At 36.7% G+C, this 25,820-nt stretch overlaps 1 protein-coding gene across 4 annotated transcripts in view; it reads left to right on the top strand.

The window, feature by feature from the left end:
* The window catches only part of ANGPT1 (angiopoietin 1), a 278,627-nt gene that overhangs the window by 157,912 nt on the left and 94,895 nt on the right, over positions 1 to 25,820 (top strand). For all 4 annotated transcript variants that reach the window (XM_032610145.1, XM_032610143.1, XM_032610144.1 and 1 more), the window contains exons 2-3: positions 4,003 to 4,158; positions 14,915 to 15,036. In XM_032610145.1, the coding sequence (XP_032466036.1) occupies positions 4,003 to 4,158; positions 14,915 to 15,036 (278 nt within the window). The remainder of the gene's footprint in view (positions 1 to 4,002; positions 4,159 to 14,914; positions 15,037 to 25,820) is intronic.

Raw genomic sequence — 25,820 nt, 5'->3', positions numbered from 1 at the left:
TAGCTCTTGTGGTCAGCAAATTGTAAGCTTAAGATTCACATCTTAGATGTCTATAAAACATTGAACCTTGAAGTAGCCATCATATTCTGTAAACATATTTTGAAACCAGTACAGAATATATGAATACAATCAAATTTGTTACAAGTCTTTTCTGAACCTGGCTAGTATAGCACATGAAGATGGATTTCACAGTTATACATCTACAGAGGAATGTTTAGAGATTAAGATGAAAGTAGTCCTCCTTATTAATCACACATTGTATACTTGACTTCTGCCTCTCTCCTCAGCCTTTAAATCAACTACATCTGGTTTTTGCTACTTCAGTGTGCCATTACCTTTTGCATTAAAAAGCAGTTACTCTTAGAGCAGCCCCATTTGATTAAAAAATAATTAGCTAGAGTTAGATTCATGTTACTCATCATGGCAGCCCCAATAAGAATTTTAGGATAGGTTGGAGACCTACTTTATTTCTACAACAGGGTCAGCAGAATTGGGAAGCTCTTTGTGATAAATACTGGCATAAAGCAGATATTTTGCTTTGCTGGTGTTAATTTTTACAGTTTTTTTTAAAAAGCACAATAATACAGAATAGATGAATAGATAGTATCTAACAGAGATAGGACCACAAAGCAGCTGAACGTTGATATAATAGTCGCTCTATGCCAGAGGGTGTCCTCCTCTGTGGAGACTGGGGCACGTGATTATTATTACACCCAGAGCAAATCAAAGTCTGGGAACTGACTCCACTAACCAACTGAATAAGAAATTGATATGTAATTATCAAGCACATCTGTATTGGAGCTCACTGATTAGTGAACTTTCTCTCAGGAGAGAAATCTGCATAGGAAACCAAGTTGTTATTTGAAATTTCTTGGTAACCAGGGAATCTGGCATAGAATAATTTGACGGTCTAAATCACTTTTACTCAAGGAAATTGCCATTTTGTGAACAAGGTAAGAAGCTAGGACCAGAATGTAAATTAAAGCATTGGAGCATTACTTCCTTTATATATATATATATATATATATATATATATATATATATATATACACACACACACACACACAAACATACACACACACACATACACCAGTATGCTTAGCAACATAGATAATTTGCATTCTGCTATAATTTTCTTATCTCATAGAAGACTGTTCATAAATAGTTCTGATATAGGCAGTTATTCTATGGACCACACTTTGAGAAGCATTGCTCTTTGCCTGAATCAGAATTACGCTATGAAGTTTTAAAAATATATAGTTTCCTAGTACATACCCTTGAAAATTCTGATTCAAAGTTCTGGTATGTTGCACCTCCATCTGCATTTTTAAAATGCTCCCCGTGCAGTTTGGATAAACACACAAGGTTTAGGACCTATGTAATAAAATGCATAGGGTAATTAAGTAGTGTTTAAGATGAAAAGGTTAGAGGTTAAAAACCTGGGTTTTGACACTGGGGGTGCCAAATTCTTGTTTGTTCTTGAGCAAGTTGTGGATTTTCTAAGCCTCGGTAGTCTTACCTATAAACGGCTATAACAATACCTACCATATAAAGTTGTTGTGAGATTTAAGCGCTTTTGTGAAAGGAAAGCACTTAGCTCAGTGCCTGCCACATGGTAGACAGTGGATAAATGTCAGCTGTAAATGGTAGGTATCATCTCCATGATGGAGACTTATCTGCCATTTTTGAGAATATACACATTTATATAAAGCCCCAAATTCCCTGGATAAGCAAGGAACATACTGCTAATGTGTGCCTGTCTGAGGCTTCCTTCGCTAAACATCCATCAGATTTATCAGTCAAGACTTTTTTGGTTTTGTTAGAAACTAAATCAATGTGATTGACGCAAAAGAAAAAAAAAAAGTGGGCTGCTCAAGGGGACATCACAGAATTTATAACTGAATGTCCAAGGGTGGATCTGGCTAAAAACATGACAGGATGGAGATGCTCTAAAAGTATCCTTCTATCGGTATCACCTGGCCTACGTATCTATCTTTCTGACTTAGCCTTATTCTTAGACTGGCTCTAGTTTTGTGATGGCAAAATGGGGCATCAACAGTGTCAGGCATATATGTTACCAGCTTACCACAGAGGAAAAGGAAGTTCCTTTGTAGGCTAGTTAGACAAAATTGCATAACTGAGACTTACTGGCCTTGCTCACAGTACCTTTTCATTCTTGAACAATTTATTCTCTCTAAGCAGGAGCAGAGCATTCTGATTGTTAGGCTCAAACATGTACCTAACCCTGAAGTTAGGGTGGGACAACTCCACCCAAAGCATTTGTTCTGAAGGGGGAAAAGACAATATCCCAAAAGAAAGTTAAGGGGAAGTTATTTAGAAAAGAGGGAACATATGATGCAGAATCTAAAACAATAGATGTCTTTTACTCCAACCCACCCTCCTTTCCTCTACCCTTCCACTGTTGTTAAAATATGTTAGTTCAGTTGGAATAAAGCCAAGATTAAATTTACCCTAGAGACCTTAAGTTTTGTTAAGATAATTTCCAGATATGTGTTCTAATCTATTTTGTATTTGTTTTAGAATAAATTTTTGTGTGTTGAAACTTTCCCCCTACTTCTAATTTGGGAAGGGGACTTGAAAGGTTGAAGGGGAGTTACCTTATATTGACCAAGAACAAAGTCAGCACTTATTAATAACAATGAGTTTGATTCTGACCTTTCATTTTCTTTAGCTTGGGACAGACTCATGTTTGATAAATAGAAATAAGCAAGAAATGTTGTTAGAAAGTGAACTGCCAAAGTTACAAAGAAGAATTTAGTTTTAAGCTGTGTTTATTACATGACAATAGTGTTACTATAGATTATAAAATAGTGGATGTATTTTGGTTCACTAAATCAGTAAAAATCACGTAGCTGTTAATAATTTGGAACCCAGCTTATGAAGCACGACTTGGCAGAACTATCAAGTGGTTAGCAGTGTTGGTATGAAAGTTAAGGACTTCAGCACTCAAATCCAAGTCTGGCTATTTTTGTGGTGTGTGGCCTTGGACCGGACTTCTCTGGGATGCAGTTTCCCCTTATGTGTAATTGGGTAATAAAATGTAGTCACCACACAGTTGTGGGGGAAAATTAAGTGCACTGACAGGGAAGTGCAGGCTTCTTTCTGTATTTTTCAAGCATATGAAAAATATCCTCAGTTTTATTCTCCCAAGTGCCTAACGGGCTCCCTCATAGTAAGTCACTTAATAATTCTTCTTGCCCCCTATGGTACCATTTATTTTACAACCATAATATTCTCTAAGATGGCACCATAAAGGACCAAACATTCCCCGAGGCGAGAAGGGCAAATGCTGCTTTATGGACCATATTTTCAGTGCCTTTTTTTGAGCTTGCAAAGGAGCACTGATCATAGTTTTAGCTAGCTCTGAGGCTCTGCAGCTCATTTCATATGCTGTTGCCTATATGTTAAGATTCCCTTAAAGGCTTGTGTTTTGGGTATCTGCCCCCCTCCCACTCCTTGTCCCATTTCCCTGACCCAGCCTGGTCTTTTATTTTTCATTACAGAGGAGGCTGAATATTTCTCAGAGATAAGTGTTCAATATGGTATAATGAAAAGACCAGAGAACCAAGATTTAGATTTAAATTGTTGTGCTAACTCTGCTGAATTTTTGCTGGTGACCTTAGGCTCATCGTTGACCTTCTCTAATTCTGTTTCCTCAGCTATAAAATAAAAAGAACAGCGAGGTCATCTGTGCTAAACTCTCTATCTTTGCTGTAAGGGTTAAATGAGAAAGCACTATCCAAGTGTGAATTTTCATTGTGATTGTGTTGATTATATATGTGCATCAGTATATTACGGGTTTGTTAGCAACTGTGTTCCTGTGTGCTCTGCTCCCATTTCCCCAGCTCCCAGAGATGCTGAGGATTCCTGCCAGATGGCTGATTTGCCAGCTGTGTCTTGTTTTATCATTGTAAATATTACATGCTTCAACTGAAAGACTTTGCTTATAATGTAGTATGTTTTGTCCTTTATCTCTTGCAGATTGAGAATTACATTGTGGAAAATATGAAGTCGGAGATGGCTCAGATACAGCAGAATGCAGTTCAGAACCACACAGCCACCATGCTCGAGATAGGGACCAGCCTCCTCTCTCAGACCGCAGAGCAGACCAGAAAGCTGACAGATGTTGAGACCCAGGTACACCCCTGAGCCAGAGTCGTCAGACTCTTAACCCAGATGATTTTTTTTCCATTAAGTTACTCCATAAACACAGAGCACATTTCAGCACTGGGATTGGGGAAGCATACACATTTTTGTTTATTGGTAATAACAACAATGACTGCCTGACATGCTATGCATGTTTCTTTTGATTTCATGAGAGTTGGTATATTTAGCTTTGTATGTGCTTGCAAAAACAGGACTAGGACTGTTTGTATGTGCTTCCAAAAACAGGCAAAGGACTTAATCAGCATTTAAGTTTCAAATAAACACTTCAGCTACCAACTGTGATATGATATATGTCAAACAGAATAACCATTTGTGTCAAATTGGTGCCTTTGATGTACATTTTTGACCTGTCCTGTTTTATCTCCAGTAGTACTCTAACAGTAATGGCACCTGCAGAGGTTTTGTGCAGTCAGTGGATAGGAAGGAAAACCCCAAACAAACTGATCTGGAATGTGCAGATTTTATTTTTATTCAGCATGATTTTATAATGAGAAGTCAATTAAAACTCTTCCTGTATATGTATATTATACATACATATATATACATACATATATATATATATAATATATATATATATATATATATATATATATTACCCTACTCTGGACAATGATATTTTTATGTACAAATCAGTAAAATTCCTTTTAACTATCACTGTCACAAGCCTACCATTACAGTTTAATGAAAATATTATTTTTGATGACTGGAAGATGATCTCTTGGTCCCCTTTTAACCATGGAAATGGTTATTCCTGTTACCATTCTGAAATCCAGGGATGATTCTGTCTCAATGTAATAGTTGATTTCTGGAATCAAAGGTGAAGTATATTGTTAAAAGATAAACTGAGGCACATTAAAATTTTCAAGAGTTTGAGTGAACATTGATTCAAATTGGGCAGCACCTAACTGAAAGTATTTAGCTCTACTGCAGGAGCTAAGGGAAGAGTTTTAATAGAGAAGATGCAGAAGCAAAGCAAGGAAATTATTTGATTGGCTGTAGCTTAAGCAGTTGCCTTATTTGGGAAAGCCTAGTTGGCTGTTTGTGATTGCTTGTTCTTAAATTTTACTTTCTTAGATTCAAGTGCATTGAGTCTGGCTTAGATTTTGCTTTGCTTATGTAGGTTACCAAGACATTAAAGCCATCTGTAATGGCCTTTAATGTTTAACTCTTTTAACAGTATAAATTCAAAAATAATATGTACCCTTATTTCTATGTTGTGTCATTTGTGTTAATGGCATCACATAGATCAAAGGTTGATATTTAAAGAGACATAACAATAATAATTTACATGGATAGAGCATTTTGTATTATGCAAACCACTTTCCAATGGACAAATGATGTTTGTGAAGACTGTTTAGAACAGAAAGTTTGAATGATTTTCTCACATTGATAGAGCTAGTGAATTGAATTTGGTACTCAAAATGATTCATACTCATTTCTTTCTCTGTCCTCCTTGATTAGTAATACTAATAATTATCTGATTGAATAAGAGCTTAAATGTGGATCCCATTGGAACAATAAATCACATAGGCTTTGGAAAATAATTTTTCTTGCACACTATCATCAGCTAATTATGGGGGATGAGGAAGGGAAAATTACGTATTATAACTAAAAATTATGAGGCTATGTAATCTATTATCATCACACTGAGCAAGCTTGTTGATCTGTGAACCAAGCTTGCTCAGTGCTGTGAAGCTTCTTGTGGTAGGAATAATGTGTGTCCTCTCTTATTTTTACTAGAACTGAATGCTCACCATCTCCTACAAAGCATTCTATATATTCAAAGACTGAAATACACAATTAACATTACCCTACTTGGTTGAACATTTGAAATTTTTATGCATTTCTTTTATAAGTTTTATGACATACATGGCAGCATTTTGTTTCATTTTTTTCCATCCCCCAAATTGAGTTGTTTTTATTCTCTTTCCAACTGGGAATTGAAGTTGTTGGGGGAAAAAAATCCCATTGTCAGCATACCAATCTCCAAACTGTTAAGATGCATGCTATGTAAAATTTTAAGAGATAACAACTTGTTCTGCATCCTTAAGGCTAAGAGATGTGTACTTTCTGGACAGTAGCACAGAAAATTCATAGAAAATAAACCTATTCCCTATATAGAGCAGCTAAAGTTGAATAGTCATTAAAGGCCAATGAAAATTTATTAGATGCTCCAAGAAGAATTTTAATATAGCTGAAACCTGGAAAACATCTCGAAAATCACAAATCCAGCAGAACTTGCAATGAGAGGAAGGTGGAGATAGATTGTCTGACAGTGGCTCGGACAAACTAGGTCCTTACCTTAAGAGTGAATCCTGGGTGTTCTTTTCATCTTCATTTTAATATCTTCTAATCATCTCTACTATTCATAGCTGTGATGCTCCAACCCTTTTTCATGTGAATGTATATCCATGAGGTGCTTATATGAACCTTTGCAACAGTACATCATCTACTTAGACCTAATCATTCAAGTGCACTCAAGTTCTGATGCAAGGCCAAGTTCACAAAGTGAATCCTGGATTATTCCTTAATCTCAAAATGCTCTAGTCTTTAATAATAAGCATTTATAAACCAATAGATCCTTTAGGACTATCCAGGCATGCTCCCACATTTTTCCTCCCATATTCATTCTACTTTGTTTCTCGTTGGTAAGTGCTGCTTTTCCTAAACTGATTTCAGGTCCTCAGTTATTTTAGGAATTCATGCCAATGGTTTTGTAGTATATTTTAGTGCCCTAGCTGTCACATGATGTTGTTATAAAGATAAGTAACTTACTGCTTTCTAGTCCTCTGCTGACCTTCTTGGCTTGAATTTAACAAAAGGTGGTAGAGCCTTAGTTTTATTGCAGTGGCACTTGAAAATATTCTTGTGCCCAGTAGACATCATGATCAGAAAAGAGACAGAGAATGAGTATATCTAAGTAACCCTGCTGGTCCTGGTGGTGAGATCAGGAACCAGCACTGGGCCTGTTCCTTCCTCCTTAGTTCAGCTTGCAGTGTTTTTCTTACTCTCTTATCAGTTCATACCAATATCTCCTCTCCTTCCAGTTCCTCTTTCCAAGTGTGCAGTATGAAGGGCTTAGTTTCAGACATTATTCATGTCCCTTCCTGTAGTGTGAATCTATTTCTGACTTCTTCCTCAGGCCAGTTTTGATTAGAGGTACACTAGTAGACAAAAAATGACATTAAAATTTACCTCTAATAATCTGAGCTTGACTCTTTTTTAAGCAATTTTACATTTATTAGCTTTTTAATAATTTTTTTAAAACTTGATGGGGTGTAGGTACTATTATCTTCCCTTGTTTAAAAATGTGAAAACTGAAACTCAGAGAGGTAAAGCAACTTTCCCCAGGTGAAAATACTAGTAAATGTTAGAGGGAAGATTTGAACCCAGGCAGTCTGGCATGAGTCTACATGCTTTACCAGCTCTCTGTCTGTACTGCCTCCCTCCTGTGATTCCTTTCTCTCTCAAAGGCTGCAGACACAACCTGGGTCCAAGCACAGGAAAAAATGGAAATAAGATAAAGCAAATTAATGTGGGCCTAATAGTAGCAACTGAATGTTTTCTATAAATGATGAAGATGCAGCTGCTGCTGAAGGTACCACTAGCTATTGGCATTTTACCATGTGTCTGCACATCATTTCATGTAATCCTAGCATCCATTGTTGTCCTTGCTGCTTGCTGGCTGTGTAACTGTAGGGAAGTTCTATAGACACTGAGCTTACGTTTCCTTCAACTTCCAATGATTTATATGGAGCCATAGTGTTAGAAATAGAATTTAATAAAAATTTTAAAGATATATTTTGAGTACCTCCTTGATGCAAGGTATTTTAATAGGTACTAAATAGAATACAATAATAAGTAAAAGTCTTTATCTTCAGTGAGCTTAATTGAGTTAATGTGACAAAACTTTTCTAAACCATTTCTTTCTTGACTTTCCATCAAGTTAATTAGCTATGGAACCTTTCCCCACAGTTATAACAATGCATCTTTCCAGTCTCCTGCTGTGGACGGGGGGGGGGGGGGGGGGGGGGGGGGGGGGGGCGGGGGTGTAATAGACCAATGGTCCCAGCTGCTGTGCTCTGAAATCCATCACTGTGTTGGTACAGAGACCACAATTCTCAGGGGCCACTTCCAGCCAATGATACATTGTGGCAGTGATACTTAGACCCATTCTTGGGAGCTGCAGGACTCCACTGACACATGACTTGGCTAAGGGCTCTCCATCAGCCTTGCCAAACTTTCGCACAACTTCCCTGCAGGCTAAAACTTCCAGTTAGCCTTACTCCCTTCCCTCTCTTCTTCACTGTGGTTCGATCTACATCCCAGTCAGAAGGTGACCCTAGCCAACTCTGGCTTCTTCCCAATTTTCTCTCACAGGCATGTCCCCTAATAAATTTCCTGCAAGTCTAATTCATCATCTGCTTCTTAGAGGTCACAAACTATCACACCTGTTGTTTGGACTTGACTCATACAATTATACATTTAAGGCAGTCCAGGAACAATTTAATAAATGAGATTGAATCTCTAGGTGGAAACAGGTTTGAAAGGACAGAAAGGGCACCTCTCAAAGTTGAGCCACTATCTCTTTAACTTGATGAGAGGATAGTTGAATAAATATTTAACTTTGGCCTAATTGAAACAGCAGTAAAATAAATTTGCTAAAGGTCATCCAAGGAAAATACCCTGGTAATCAATTTTCTCAAAAGGTCTGGAAAAAGTGTTTGATAACGCATTAGGAGAGAGCTCAGTGAACCATGATCCATAGGTCAAGTTCGAAATGCCATCTTTTTTTGTTAATAAAGTTTTATATGTTGTATATGGGTGCTTTCTCAATAAAACAGCAGAATTGAGTAGTTGCACCAGAGCCTGCCAAGACTAAGATATTTACTATATGGCCCTTTACAGAAAAAGCTGGCTAACCCCTGCACCAAGAAACAAACTTCTAGAGAGCAAGGTTTTTGTCTGTCTTGCTTACTGTTCTATCCTTAGGATTTAAAACAGTACTTGGTACACAGTAGGCTCTCAATAAATACTTATTGAATGATTAAATTCACTGATATTAGTCTCTTAATTTCTGTATATTTCAGTCCAGTGCTCCCAAGCCAAGGACAATGTCCTAAGGGTTGAGTGTTGATGGTAATATATACCCACGAATAGTGGATGGGTCAGAATAGGACTTTGAACAGAAGCAGCCTACTGCGAAGATGTTCTGACTGACTGAGAACATTGGATGAATGTATTTTCTCTGTACTCTGAGGAGAATGAGAAATTTGGCCATCTTCCTGCCTCGTAATGCTAGTGTAGCGTTGGGGTGAGTACTGGAGAGAAGTCAGATGCCATCAGCCGCAACAAGCAGAAGATCTCCTGGTGATTGAAAGAAATCATTTTGATAGCAGTTGTTATTGACTGAGGGGAGATACCTTTCTTTTCCAGAGGGAAGCTACTTGTGTACAGCTGCATGAGCCTATGGGAAAGAACTCAGACTAGAGACAGATTACCTGGCTTCCATTATGACTCTACTGTGAATTAGCTCTGTTGGGCAAGTTACTTCTACCCAAAATTTCTGCATCTGTAATACAAGGACTATCTCTACTAAACTCCATAACCCAGTGAGGTTATCATTATATTATAAATACATTATATGTGTATATATAATATAAATTAAAATATACAATAAAATTAAAATAATTATATATAGTATTATCTATATATTATTATGACTAAAATTAATAATTCTCCAAGGTTAACTAATTTTCACATTCAAATTTCCTCAATTTTTCTGCCAAAAATGTTATAGACATTTTACTTTTCAAGACTTAATAGTCCCTTTTAATTTGGAGTAATCTTACATTTTTAAAAATTGAGGTATAGTTGATTTACAATATTATATGTTTCAGATGTACAACATAGTGATTCACAATTTTTAAAGATTATACTCCATTTGTAGTTATTATAAAATAGTGACTATATTCCCTGTGCTGTACAATATATCCTTGTGGTTTGTTTATACATAGTAGTTTGTAACTCTTAATCCCCTACCCCTATCTTGCCTCTCCTCACCTTCCCTCTCCCCACTGGTAACCACTGAATTGTTTTCTGTAACTGTGAGTCTGTTTCTTTTTTGTTATATTCACTAGTTTGTTTTATATTTTAGATTCCACATATAAGTGATAACATACAATATTTGTGTTTCTCTGTTTGACTTTTTTGTTTTTCTTGAGGTTTTGCTCTGTATACCGTCCCATATTCTTAAATTGTCTGAATATTTCTTTTACTCTTCCATCCCTTGTACTTATTTTTTAAACTGGAAATTAAGTCTACAGGTTTAATTAGGTTGAGTTGAACATGGTGGTGGGAGTACTTTGTAGAATTACTGGTCACGTCCTATTCCATCTCATCAGGAGGCACAAATGCCAGCTTGCCACCCTCTCAGTGACGCTATTTTAACTTGGTTAGGGTAAAAGGCTCCATAGCTCTCCATTCCAATTGTCCATTTTCCCCTTGGAAATTAACAAGAAAACTGTAGGGTGATACTTTGTCATGTTGCCCATCACTGACCAAATAAATTATTTCATTGATTTTGTAAAATGGTGATCTAACTCTCATTCCATGTACATGTACCAGCCTTCATTCTTCTGTAAAAGTCTGATTGCCAGGACATCATACCTTGTGTTATATATATATATATTTTTTTGAAAGACAGTTAAAGTAAAAGAAAACACAAACCTACAGCAAGGCTGATTGGAAAGTTAATATGCCAGTGAAAGAAATTTTCTTTTGTGGGAGATTTTCCTTTCAAGGAAGATTAGATGCACTCAAGTATTAAAGGGAAGCTGGATGAAATTATCTAGCTCACTTTCTTTAAAAAAAGTAGTAATTTTTATTTTTAAAATTTTGCTTATTTTTTAAAGAAAGAACTGAAATTTTATAGTCCATAAATCCGCAGTTCCAAGTCTTATATCTTCCTTACTCTGTGGTATATTCTGAAAAATTTAAGCTTTGAAATTGTTTCTTGGGGGCTTGTGTCATACACTCTTCACTTTCCCCTTTGCTTTGCTTTCCTTTCCCTTTTTCTCCTTCTCTCTCTATCTCTTTCTTTCTTTTCTTTCTTTCTGGTGTATGCTTTTGGAATGTGTTTAGGCTCAAGAAGGAAATGTCTTTTGTCATTTTAATGGAACACTTAGATTATTGCTAAGCAGCAATTTCCATAGACACATGGAAAGAAAGTGGTCAATTTATCATAGTTTCCTGTACAGTTCTCATCAGTTGCCTGCTTTTGAACTTCAGGCCTATTTTAATACATCAAGGGAGAGAGCTGAAATAAAGCAGCTATTGGGTTAAGGCGATGGGGAAAGAAGAGAAGGGGTTGGCTTTTGTGCTCAAAATCAGCCTGAGATGACCTGACACTTAGCCTGGACTTCTGAGATTTGTCGCCCTCTTTCTCCCACATTCAGATGCTGCTTTAGATTTGGGCTGTTATAATTGAAGTCCAGCTTGATATTCACCTGGCCTGCTACCCTCTCTTGTTACCCTCTGAGCATGACGCAACTTGAAAACCGACTCACTATCCACTGCCTAGCGTATCATCTAACAAATAGCTCTGAGTGCCCCAGGATTCCAGGCCCCATGCTGGGCTCTGGCGGTTTGGAGGGCTCCAGATGGAGTAGTCCTGCCTCTGTGCAGCTGACATCCTCACGGGGCAGAAAGGCAGCATATGAGCACACTGACAGGGTGATTTCATAAAGAAAGTAAAACAAGGCCACCTGATGGAGGATGATGGGGGAGCTCCTCTACGGAGAATAGCCAGGAAGGGCCTCTTTAGGTAAGACATGAATGATGAAAAGAAACCAGCCATGCATCTGGGAAGGGGTGGACATTCCAGGCAGGGGAAACTGCAAAGGCCCTGAGATGAGGATGAATTGGGCATGTTGGGGTAGCAGAAGGAAGGCCAGTATTATTGGAGCATAATAAACAAGGGGGAGAGTTGAAAGGAAGTGAGATCTGAGAAGGAATCAGGGTCCTGATCACATAGGACCTTGTAGGGCTAGGCCAAGAACTTTGGAATTTGTTCTAATTGTAAAGGGAAGTCACTAGCATATTTAATATAGGAAATGACATCTGATTTGTGTTTTTAAAAAGATCACTCTGGTTGCTGTGTAGCAAATGGACTTTGTAGGACAAAGTAGAGAAAAGTTAGGAGCTGTAGTGTCTCCAGACTTAGATATAGGCAACTTCATTTTCAATTTTGGATGGTTCCATTTTGTTCTCAGTGTTCTCTCATGTTCTTCTCAGACATGGAAAAGAACAATTTTTGTCCTTTGTAAAATAAAAGTTTTGGTATTTGAGAATATCAGGAAGTATGATCAGAGAATACAGTGAATAAAGGAGAAAACAGATTTCATTTAACAGCATATGATATGCTTGATTCAGTGAGACAATGTACAGCACATTGAGGGTCTTCTCTGTGCCAAGCACTGTTCTAAATCTCACTAAAAAATGTAGATGTGTCATCCCCTATTTTATTATTTTATAAATTGCCATTCTAGTTAATGAACAAGCAAACAGAAAACTTGCCCAGACAAAAATATGTTTAATAGTTGAAGAAAGTTATATCTTGTGCATCCCTCATCTTTACATTCTCTGCCATTTTTTTCCTCTGGGCTGCTTTTAACTCTATCTTCAAATCTCAGGTCCTCTTGCTCCTGTATTTCCTCAAATGAAACAATTCAGGATGGGAAATACTTTTTTAAAACTCTAGAACACTCCACAAATATGAGTTTTAATTAGTAGTAGTAACTTTTAGACTGGTTTTCAGATCCATATTCATGACAGTTGTATAAATGAATCATAGTAGCTTAAAACTTTTTTAAAGCTAAATGCCCCATCTCAGTATTCTTTTCCCTAACCCCCTGGCCCAACCCCTTCAGCAGGACTGGGGCTAGGGTGAAAAGAATGAGAGCAAGTTATGCAAGACTGAATCATATATTTGTAGTAGCATATCCTGTCTTTATTTTAAAATGATATTCTGTTCAACTTGGATTTTTTTACATTAATTTTGATCTTTCAAAATGTTGCATTCAAATATTACTTATCTTGATTATTGAGTTTTTTGACACATCCTTAAATTTTACAACCCAGGCAGTTGCCTCTCTCATCTCACCCTAGTCCCTGTCCTGCTCCCCCTGCAAATACATTCCCTTTCCCCACAATCTCCATTAGCCCAAGCCCAGCCCTGATTGTGTCAGTATATTTTGAAAAGGCTTTTTCTGTGTGCATCTGATATAATTCCAGGTTTAGACCTGCTACAAAGAAGGAGGAAAGTTCTACTGGTGTCATTTTTAGAGGAGGACCCTTTAGATTGATATTGACCCTCCAGAAGGTTTCCCAGGTTCCTTTCAACACATAGTTCTAAAAAAGGTATGGTGGTTTTAAAAATTCTCAAATGACATAGGGAGCTTTTAAAACTATAATTTTACCTTCTTCCTTGCCCTTTTTACCTCCCTTAAAGGAGAAGGAGAAGGGGACAGGACAAAGGAAGTGGCACAGTTTGAAGGCATCTTCTAGGACTGGAATGTGTGTGATGTTTGCTTGGAGGATGGATAGGTTTGGGTTCATGGCTCAGACTCATGTTATATTAAAGCTTGACTAGGGCTTCTCTGGTGGCGCAGTGGTTGAGGGTCTGCCTGCCGACGCAGGGGATGTGGGTTCGTGCCCCGGTCCGGGAGGATCCCACATGCCGCGGAGCGGCTGGGCCTGTGAGCCCATGGCCGCTGAGCCTGCGCGTCCAGAGCCTGTGCTCCGCAACGGGAGAGGCCACAGCAGTGAGAGGCCCGCGTACTGCAAAAAAACAAACAAACAAATAAAGCTTGACTAGCAGCATGAGTCTTTGTGATTCAAGATGAGGTGAACATTTACTGTTTCTTGAGGACCCAGCGTAGTGCAGTTGAAAGGATAACTGACAGTCTGTCTTCAGTGCATTCTGGGTTCCTGGTCACTTCATCTCCTCAGATGAAGACCCAGGATGGGTTATTTCTCCCTCTTCTTGGTTTTCTGTGTAAAGCATTAGAATTAGAGTCACAGTATCTGGGTTTGAAACCCAACTCTTCCCTTGGTTCCTGTGTGGTTTCTGGCTTCTCTCTGAACTTCAGTTGCCTCATTTGTAAACTGATCATAATAATTCCTCTTTTCAGTGTGTACCCATGTCCGTGATATGATGACATCTGGAAGGGCTGACATGAACTAACATGATAGGTGTTCAGTAATTGTGATCATGAATCTGTCTAAACTATATCACGAGTTTTTTGCACATTTCTAATTAGTTTTTGCGAGGTGATGGATCAAGGCAGACATGTTTTACATGCCTAGTAGTTATTCTTTGTAACACACAATATCTAAGACCTTGTACTAACATTTATCTTGTACTTGTAAATATCGGAGATAATATATATAAGACAGTTAGCACAGGGGAACATCCTAGGGTTTGAGGAAATGAAAATTGAAATATGAAAATGGATTTAACAACTCAGTTTTCTCATTCAACTGCAACTTCAATCTTGAACAATATAATGTTTGAGACATGTAAGGCATTAATTAGTAGAATGTAGACCATTTAATTATTCTAGAAGAAATATTATTTAAAAAGAAAACACAGCTAAATAAAAACCCCAAAATAATTGTTTTGACTCTTTGTAAAGATTGAAATGTTTTTATCTTTTATCTTAAGGTACTAAATCAAACTTCTCGACTTGAAATACAACTGCTGGAGAATTCATTATCAACATACAAGCTAGAGAAACAACTTCTTCAACAGACAAATGAAATCCTAAAGATTCATGAGAAAAACAGGTGAAGATTGTTGTATTCCAAAAATATGTACATTTGTACTTACTTATATCCTCCACCACTCTGCCAACTCTTAAAAAAAGATAGATGTAATTTGCAAAAAGAAAAATACGGAGCCAAGTTAATTTTTAATATAAAAAGGAATGAGAGCTTAAGGTGACTACAGCAAGTATGTCAACAATAAGATTAATACTGTTGCTTACACTCTTGAAATATTTCTTTTTATAACTTTTAACACTAATTTATCTAATGTTCAGTTGTTCACATCTTACCATATCCACAAAAATTAATTGATTCTATGACTAAATTTGGTGACACAAATATTGACAATTTTCAGCAGGACCAAAAAGTAAGGAAAAGATAGAGCTTCTGAAACTCTGTAACTTGAATTGTCACTCTAGCAGCCCTAAACCTTGTACAGAGCTACAAGGTTTGAATTCAGAGATCTTTCACGGGAGAGAAGCAAATTTTCTTTTCAGAAAATTATTTCCCTATAAAGCTGATTCAAATGTTGTTTCCCCCTTCCATTTAAAGCCATTAACTCTGAACATAGTAAATTTCTTTGGTTAGCTTTATAGATGTGTTTTGTAAACTATGAATCATCTCAGGTAAGTGAAAGGGACTTAAAGATCCTGATAGCCAGGATGATATATAGACTACCTGATTTTGAAGTCACTGGCATTCATGATGGGCAATTCAATCAAAGCACTGACCTCTGTAGAACAAATATATTGTATATTAACTGCATTTTCTTCTGGATATTCGGACCGCTTGAAGAAGTTTCAGTTCTTATGCATTATATTGATTTAAAGATCTTTGTGTTGCTACAAACTAATTAAATACCACTGTCTCGGTGGAATCAGAGTTTCCACCATGTTCCAAACCAGAAAGGCACCTAAGATGAACTGCTAGTTCTCCTTTTACTGTACAGGTGAGGGAACAGACTCAGTGGAAGTGAGTGATCTATCCAAGGTCACACAGCTTGCTGGTGGCACAACTAGGAATGTAATCCAGGTTTCTTTATTCCTAGTCTTTCTCTTTCCACTGTCGCGCATGATCTCTCAGTACTGTCTTCAACCTAGAAGGATTTCCCAACTTTATGCTAAGTGTAGGCCTTAATGACAATGATTATAATTAAACTTTTACATGAAGAAGATAAACCTGACTTTTGGTTTAGACTCTGAAAGGGGTCAATCCATGTTTTGTGACTTGTATTTCTAAGTCCTACATTTGTTTATCTTTGTACTATGTCATGGGGTAAACTGTATAACTAAATAACTATAAATAAACTTGACAGGACTTGACTCTGAACTGGTTGCATGATGAAATGTTCTGGAATTGAAAATCCTGTTTAAATGTACCATTTATCCCACTGCATTTTCACAGTAACCAGACACATACATGTAACAGGTATACTTTACGGCAACTATCCCTTGATTTAGGGGTCGTACCATGCTTTAACTTTGTCGCTAAAAGCAAACCCCATTTATAATCACGTTTCAAGATGCTATTGTGAAAGCTTTGTCTAGGAATGAAGAAGTAAAATAATGCCAATTTTAACGTATTCTTAGGTTGTTTTTATAACTCTATAAATAACACACATTTATTGTAGAAAAGTGAGCAGGTATACAAGAAAATTAAAAACCATAATCCCGTCACATTGAGAGAGCTTCATATGTTGCTGTATAAAAAATATAAATATGTTTTCTCAAAAAGTTGTGTCATGCTATACATACTGTTTTGCAGCCTGCTTTCTGTGGAGATAGATACCTTTTTTAATCAGTAAAGATCCCTCTAGTATAATTCTTAATAACTACATGATGTTTCATTTTATAGGTGTAACCTAGGATCGTTTTGATTCATCTCTCACTAAGTGTGCGGCCACATATGATTTCTCTATTAAAAAAGTCATCAGCATGAATTTACACTCTTCAATTCTCCTGCTGCTGATATGTGTATTATTTTTTGGTGTATGTCTGACACTTTAGCTGGGAGGCCTGAAAGTGCTCACCCTTAACTACAAAACAAATGCTTTTCTTAAGTGTCACTTGTACTCTGCTTGTCTCTGTCTCTGTCTCTTCTTCTTGTCTCTGTCTCTTTCCCTCCTTCCTGCTCATATTCATTCTTTCTCTTCTTTTCTTTCTTCTTCCCCCCTTTCTTCTCCTTCCCCCACTCTCCCTCCTCCTCTTTCTTCTTCTTCCTCTCCTCTTCTTCTAAATATACCCTACCTACCCTAATTCCAGATCATGTCGGATTCTTTTGTCTTTCCATTATGATTCTTGATATGGCACCTGGTATCATTTCCTTCTATGGAATTCTCACCATAGAATAATTTTTTTTCAACAGCAACTGCTTAAAAAATGTCCTCTCTGTTCCATCAGTAAAGCTGAGTCAAAGTTTGAGCTCTCAGAAGAGCTGCACTGCGGCTCAAGTGTGCAGGGTTTCTCCATGTGCCAAGACCTCTCAGAGGAATCTGACTCCTGATCCCAAGCACATACATGCCTTCTGCTGATGAGTTTTTCCCTCACTGAATTCTAATTTCTAAGGAAAATTCAGGTTTTCTTATATATACAAATCACACCATTTATTGATAATGATAACTTTTTTCAAGATTATAACAATTTCATTTCCTAGCAGTATAGGTATTTCACAGTGAATTCAGGGATTTAGATTTTAACTTGAAATTCATTTCTGCGCTCATGCTGAAAAAAACTTAGATGCATCTTTTACTCCTACTCTGCACCCCTTAGTTTTTTGACCCTCAAGTATGACATTACCTCACATGTGGTTCCTTGGGGTATTTTTCTATCAAAGTTGCTGAATCTCCTGGCATTTCCATATCTCTGTAGTTATCTGTGTCTTCCTATTGACGGGTCCATGTGTATAATGGAGTGTGGTGGGACATCTCTTCTTAAACCAGGCATATTCTTCCACGAACCATTTAGAAGAAAAGTGTTTTTCTTTATACAAGGTAGAAGTACCCATTTGTGATACACAGCATACTTTCCCTGTTATGTTTATTATTATTGTTTATTTTCATATGTGAAATGGAATTGGAGGAACTCTGCCAAGCTCTTTCTAGATCAACAAAGAAACGTGCCCCCCCATACCATTTAAGTGGATAGAAGGTGAAGGTCAAGCCTGAAGCTGTTTTTATGTATTTTAAAATAGTTTATTGATCATCCATACCTAGTCCTTAATGAATCTTAATCCTCCAAATGCAACAACGAAGCTGATTTCTACATTGAGGCATCTATGAAATGTAAGAACAACATGCCATTTGTCGGCCAGGTCTGGTTTGGATCAGCTAATACACTTTGCAAAGGGGATTATCTAAATATGCTTTGCTTCCTCCCCCGGGAATGTTAGGGGTTGTGTCTGGGTGTGTGACTTACCAGTTTTGAGTATGATGGGGCCTCAGCTGCCAAGTCAGTGAACTGGCCCTTCAGAGGGTCCACCACTTCTTTGGCACCACTTCTCTGGCAGAACACAGAGGAATATTTTATGGACAGGATTATACTACACAATCATGCTGAGAAGTCCTGCTGATTTACATCCTGACAAATTAAATGCATCACTTGTAGGGTTGAAACAGAATTTTGGCCTCATTAGCTTCACTTCTTTATCCCCTAAAGGGCCAAAGGCACAAAGCAGGAGTAGGATTAACAACACTTGCTCTGCTGTTTTTGTTTTCCTAACAATCTAGTTGGGGGTGACTCCAAGAAGCTTCCAGTTTGCTTTTTTTAGGATTTCTTTTTATTGGATGCTGTCCTAATCTCAAAACTTGGTTTCGTTCCTTACCTCAAGGAAATAGCACTTAGAAGTAAGAGATCAGTAATCTGGCCCATATAATTGAAATTATACAACCAAGAACTCAAAAAAGGGGAAGCATTAATATTTACCTCACACAGAGGGTTGGTATGACAAAGTGAGACATGTAATTGTCAACTTTTATTGGATTTCTCCAGTATATTTCTGCCTCACAAAAATAGAAAAGAGAGGTAGACAGGGAAGGATGTCATAAGGCAGATCCCTTCAGCTGAGCTAAATATGTAACTGGATCTTCTGGTGTCAAGATTTGGTCAGCTGACTAGGTTTCAAGGCACCTGTCCATCTGTGACTTAACCCCAACTTTTTCCAAGGTTGGAGCATAGCCAGGTGAAAAAAATATTCTAGAACAAATTTCTTCTGTCTCAGCAGGGTACACAGGAAGAGAAATCAACACTCCATGTGTACAAAGATGGAGGCCTTGGGCTTTCTTGATCAAACTTGTGTTGAATATGCAGAATGAAGATTAGGGAAATCTTCAGTTAGACCATTTAGAGTGAAGTGAAACTACACAAATGGTGGTCATTCTGACATAGTTTCAGCAAAATTATCTGCCTAGTTATCTAATATCAGGCAGGTGAACATCTAAGCCAGGTGCTTTACATACACTACTGCTAATCCTCCAACTAATCCTGCAAACTATCTATTGTTATTTTCATTTATATGAAGAAACTCAAGTTCAAAGAGGTCAGGTAACTTGCCGTGACCAAACAGCTGATGTATGGCAAAATTAGCATTCAAGTCCATATGATTCTCTGTCTTAATTATTATAAAAATGTCTTTTCCAATATGATGCAGCCTCAGGATTAGTTGATGTGGTTGTCAAGTTATCCTCAGCATAATCAAATACAAATTTGGAGAAAGGGATAGGCTAGTGTTTTTGGCCCTACTCCTATACAGATCATTATTTATTCCTCCTACTACTAGAGTAGGAAATATAAACTATTTCTTTTACCTTGGGAATTCACTGGACTTATTTGACAAGCTCCATCTATCTTCTAGCTAGAGGTTATGGGAAGCTATTAAGTTAATTTTAAGTTATGAAGTGTGTATAATTTCAAGATACAAAATTATACCTCGCTAACAAATTTTTGTAATGGAATAGTGAAAGTATTGATTTTTAATACTTAATATGCCTAAATAAATGAAAAGTTAAATCGCAGTCTTCCTAATCAAAGTTATCCTCCATTTGATAAGTTCTTTACAAAATACTAAAGTAAAATCACAACGTTATCAGTCACTGTTTTTGTTGTCAATTCTATCTTCTAAATGTTTTTCCAATCTATCTTTTTCTTTCTATTTACTCTGACTCTGTCTTAGGTCAAAATCCCATTAATTTTTGTCTTAGCCATTGCAGTGACCTCTTTGCATGGCTTATACCTCATGTCTCTCAAACCTATCATCCCAAAGTCTGCTAAAATTCTAAAATTCAAGTCAGATTATTTTTCCCATTTTTTAAGTCTCCACACACACTAGTTCAGCACAACTTCTAAATCTCTAGATAGCATCTGCCCAGCCCTCTTCTCGTTCTCTGTAAGGGACTGAGGAAAGTTCAAGTTCTTTAGCATGGAACATGGTCCATGATCATTATAATCCTAATTTTATAGCCTTACTTTCAGAAGTCTTCTTATATTTTAGAAGTATGGTCTAATAGCTAAGAGCAGGAGCTCTAAGGTCAGACTGCCTGGGTTTGCCTTGATTCTGCTGTAAACAACTCGGCCACATATTACTTGTGTGACATTGAGCAAGTTGTGTAAACTCTGTGCTTTGGTTGTTCTTCATTTGTAACACAGGGATGATGATAATAGTGTACATGGAGTGATGTGAGGATTAACTGAGTTATTGCATATAAAATACTGAGGGCAAGTGCTTGAAACACATAATAAGTGTTTTAACCATACTAGTTGTTAGTATCACTGAAGACGATGTTTTTTCAGACATCTTTGATGCTTGCCTTGTCTGGAATGCCTTGTAGTCCTTTATTCAACTCGCAAACTTCTGTCTCTTCAAAACTCAGTGCAGATATTACCCCTCCAAGAAACTTTCTGACTCTGCCAAATAGATTTGCTCATTAAAACTTATGTGATAACACTCTACCTTGTTTCTTCCTCCCATTACTTCATTTATCCCATCACATTGTAATGTGTGTGTGTGTGTGTGTGTGTGTGTGTGTGTGTGTGTGTATCTCTACTACTGGGCTGTGACCTTTCTGGAACACAGAGACTGTGTTTTATTTATTTCTGTCTTCATGCTCCCAGGCACAGTTCTCTACACATAGTATATAGAGTATTAAATGCTTTTTGAATGTGACTGATGAACTGGCAAATGAACTGGCAAATATCCCAATAAATGTCATTTATCTATGTACACAGAAACACACATACAATTTAAAAAATATTTTAATGGAAAACAGATCACATAGTTTACATTAAATATTGTAAACATATTCATTGTTCTTAACATAAATAAAATACAGATGGCTTTTTATACCACTATTCTGCATCCCCAAAAGCCCCATTGCATGGCAGCTAAGGTTATCAGTGCACATTTTGAGGTTCACTAATTCAACCCAATTTTTTCGTCTCTAGACAACATCTTCTCAGACCATTCTAGACTCATGACTGTTTACCCACATCTCTCTGATTGATAAAAAATCAACACAACTTAACTGATTTAAATTTTAAATTTTATAGAAGTGTATAAATTGAAATTCAGAGTCCCAAATTCCGTATTCCTCCACCCCCTGCAGAGAATCATCATTAACAGATTGGCAGTTTCAGTGCCTATTCTTCCAGACTTCTTAATGAATATACTAATTATACACGTGTATATGGAGTGTGCATGTTTGTCTGTGTGCTTACAGAGATACACACCCATATACAATTACACATATGCAAAGTACATATTTAAATCATATATGTGTATGTGTATAGATTGTAACTATTTTTAAGATGCTTGGGTTTTATACTTTATAACAGTTTATCATAGATATATTACACATGTAAACTATATACACATATAACTCATTCATTGCTTGAGATGCACTAAAATTTACAATTTAGTAGATCTTTTTATGTGATTATTTTAAATTTTCAAAGATATAACAAATTATCTGCAAATTTGACATTCTCCCCAAGTGTGCATGGGCTTTCTAGCTTCCCCAGACCTTGCTAGCCGTTTGATTAATATTGTCTACCAAGAGGTAATGTTGTGCATCTTTTCCTGGTTATTGACCATTTGCATTCTTCTTCTGTGACTAGCCTCTCATGTATGTTTCTCATTTTTTCTATTAGATTGTTTATCTAATATCTTTATTTCCTCATGTAAGCTCTTTAATGGATGTTTAAAATTTTGTTGTATATGTTGTAAATATTTTCTCTAGTTTGTCATTTATTGTTCAACCTATTTTTTACAGAAGAACTGTTTTTATGTTATGAAGTGTATATGTATTTTTTCTTCTTGGTTTCTGGCTTCCACAGTATATTTTCGCTTATTCTTATTACCCCAAACTTTAAAAAATTTATTTGACAATGTTTACTTGAAGTGATCTATGCTTCTGTTCCACATTTTAATTACAGAAATGTTTAACTTCATATTAAATATGAAGTTTGAGAGAAAATTTACTGTGTTCAAGTTAGAAACTTAAAGTATAAATTTAACCTGAACTTACTGTGCCCTTGCTTGAATGGGGGAAAAAGATCATTCTTTAAAACCCATATTTGCAACATGTGTTGACACCATACAGATTAAAAATAATTTAAAAATGGAAACATCTGTAAGGAGATTCAGACAGATGAAAATGAGAAGGTTTCTATATTTTTTTAACATCTTCCTCCTGGTTTGAGGGCTATACTTATACACATAGAGCTTAGGCAACTGTCACTCCTGTGAATTCAGTTGCTGCTGTTAAGAACCCCTGTTGTGGGAAACAATTTGAAAGGGAGAGCTTTTTCTGTGAAAGCTTCAAGATGTGTTCAGTGATTGAAATATTTCCAGTAAGATATGTTGGAGGAGGCAGACTGTGAAAATTAGGGAAAAAGTCAACCAAAAACTTCAAATAGGGCTTTATATATACTCAATTAGAGCCTTTTGCTGAAGTTAAAGGCCCTAGATTATTTTGTTATTTTATTCCTCATTAAAGTGCACCTCTGCCTCAAACTAGAAGTTTAAGTGCCAAATTCTATGCATGTCTCTTCTCAAGTGTTTCTAGAAGGATGAGAAACGTGAAGTATTGAGAATCCTGTGAGAAACTCTGTCTCTGGATTTTACGTTCAATTTGAATAGATTTAGGTGCAGAGTTTCATAAATTGTTGTTCCATGGAACACTAATCCTAAAGGATGCATCATAATAAAATTATTTATTTAATTAGCATTCCCCCAAACTTGACAGTAGAACTCAACAATGGAATGCCTAATAAAAATACACTGAATGCACTCTAGAAAACAGTACACTGGAGTTTGGAATCAACATCCAGGTTTTGGATTATGCATTTAAACCTAAACTAAACTTGCTGCCGAAGACCATCATAGAGAAAATATGACTACTTTGCCAATTGAATTTAGGACAGTGGAGTTGTCATGTCCTTCAGATCAACCTTTGTATATAGAAGTCTCCGTGCCTAGGTGAGCTGGCCTCTCCCAGCTGACCTGGATAGGGAAAAAGCAAGAGAAACAATAAAAGGCCTCAGGACAAAATGGGATATGACCAACATATTGAGTAAGAAAATTAAATTTAATGGCAGAGGAGTTAAGGCAGAGTGATATTTAAGAAAATCTCAGTTCAGATTTTTTAAAAAAATAGCTTGGCAAAGAAATTTTGTTTATATATGTGGAAAAAAGATGGATAGGTTAAAATATTGTGAAGGACAAGCTCCCAAAAATAACCAGATGGAGAGCAGCAAATACTAAAGAGATGTTAAGTTGATGCCTTGATTATTTGGCAAAATATAAGCGGGTGGAAGTAGATAGAGATTATGTTATACTAAATCAAAGAAATGAGACGCTAAAGCTTAGTTTTCATAGCACTGGGTTGTCATGGGCAGATTTCTAGTCTAAGTTAGAAGACATGGCTTTTTATTTTGGTTATGACACGCACGGTATGTACACCAATTTTATACAAGATATTTAGATTCTTACCTATAAACTGGGGCTTATAACATCTACTCACTCCGTATCGCTATATTACTTTAAGAATCAAAGGAGATAAGGATTTGAAAATGCTACACAACTAAAATGGTGTATTACAACAATGTGATTAGTAAGTGGAGATGGTATATGAATATTTTCTGGCAGAAGAGTTTTTGGATTTCAAGCCAGTTTGGATATAGTGAGGAAGGGCTGACTTCCAAGTAGATAATAACTAATGGATGAGAAGTATCAAAGAAAAGAGGATAGTATTTTTTGGAAGCCAGATATGAAGAGAAGATGGAAGGGAGTGATGAGTGAGTGGTATCAAAAAGGTATCAGTTTTGCCTGAAGAAGTCTAAAAAATTGTCATTAATATAAAGGGTATCTCTAGTAAATAAAGTTAATAGAGAATTACTAGAGTACAAAAGTTATTAAAGAGAATCCAAGTGAAGAATAAGATGAGAAAATGACTAGAAGAGATAATTAACTGGTAAGACCTGCCATTTGGGAAACAGTGTGACATGTTTCCAATTTGCTTATAGTTTTTTTTTTTTTTTTTTTTTTTTTTTTGCGATACGCGGGCCTCTCACTGTTGTGGCCTCTCCCGTTGCGGAGCACAGGCTCAGCGGCCATGGCTCACGGGCCCAGCCGCTCCGCAGCATGTGGGATCCTCCCGGAATGGGGCACGAACCCGTGTCCCCTGCATTGGCAGGCAGACTCTCAACAACTGCGCCACCAGGGAAGCCCTTGCTTATAGTTTTTAATGCATGTTTATTTTTAATGAAATATTTCATTCCCAATCCAGTGAGATGTCTGATACACAGCAGGCTTCTTACTTCCCTGAGCAGTCCCTTCTTTATTTTACATGAATATCTATTTTAAGATGACAGGTTATGTTGGTATCATTTGATAACTGGTAGTCATGGTGCATTAGGGTTGTTTGGTGAATTATGAAAATAACATTCTTTCCAACATGCTAAGTGTATACTCCTTTTACTTGGGAAATGCAGACCTTTTCTTCCACAAGCCAGTGTTGAGAATTTTTTCCTTTGGTACCAGGACTTCTTTGATCAACTTTCCATTCTCATCTCTTTCCAAAATATCCTGAAAATCAAAACAAAACAGACAAAAAGCTCCTTTATTGACATCTCAGACAGTAGCCATCTTTTAGTATATGTCTTCTTGAACAAAGAATGCATCAAAAGTAGAAAGTGTCAAAACACGTATGCAAAAAAAAAAAAAGTGTTTATGTCTGAAATAGAAGTTTCTTATAGCTGCTTTTTTTCATTTGAGGTTTTTTCTTTCATTTTCTTCATTTCATTTCTCTCTAAAAATGAATCCTTAGAGTAAGAATAGTGTCATTTTATATTTTACATAGTGCTGAGGGCACTGTTGGCACGTAGCAACTAATAAATATGAATTATAACTATAGCATGGTATTTTCCAAGCCAGAATGTTACCTACTAATTAGGAAAACTGAAAGGCCAGTGCTCATCTTATTTCAGGAACAAAATGGTAATTCAGAATTTTTATCCAGTATTTTATGACTATACATCCAAATGTTGCTCTTTACATTAAATTCTAAGGTTTCTTGGTAGTATACTATAACTCTTGTGAATTTAGAAGAAAAATTTCTCGTAAGTTAACTGACTCTATTTTATGGGCATTTAACATCTGATCATTACCCTAGGAAGAGAAACAAAATTATTAAAAAGTAAACTGAGGAAGAGCTAAGGCATCCGTGTGGTTAATTCTCAGATCTGAAGGCCCAAAATTAATGGGCACAGAGACAACCTCCTCTGACATCCATAGCAAGTACACTAATCACTTAA

Source organism: Phocoena sinus, chromosome 17 (genome assembly GCF_008692025.1).
Source record: "Phocoena sinus isolate mPhoSin1 chromosome 17, mPhoSin1.pri, whole genome shotgun sequence".
Classification (NCBI taxonomy): Eukaryota; Metazoa; Chordata; class Mammalia; order Artiodactyla; family Phocoenidae; genus Phocoena; species Phocoena sinus.
This window is presented reverse-complemented; position numbering and strand designations above follow the sequence as displayed.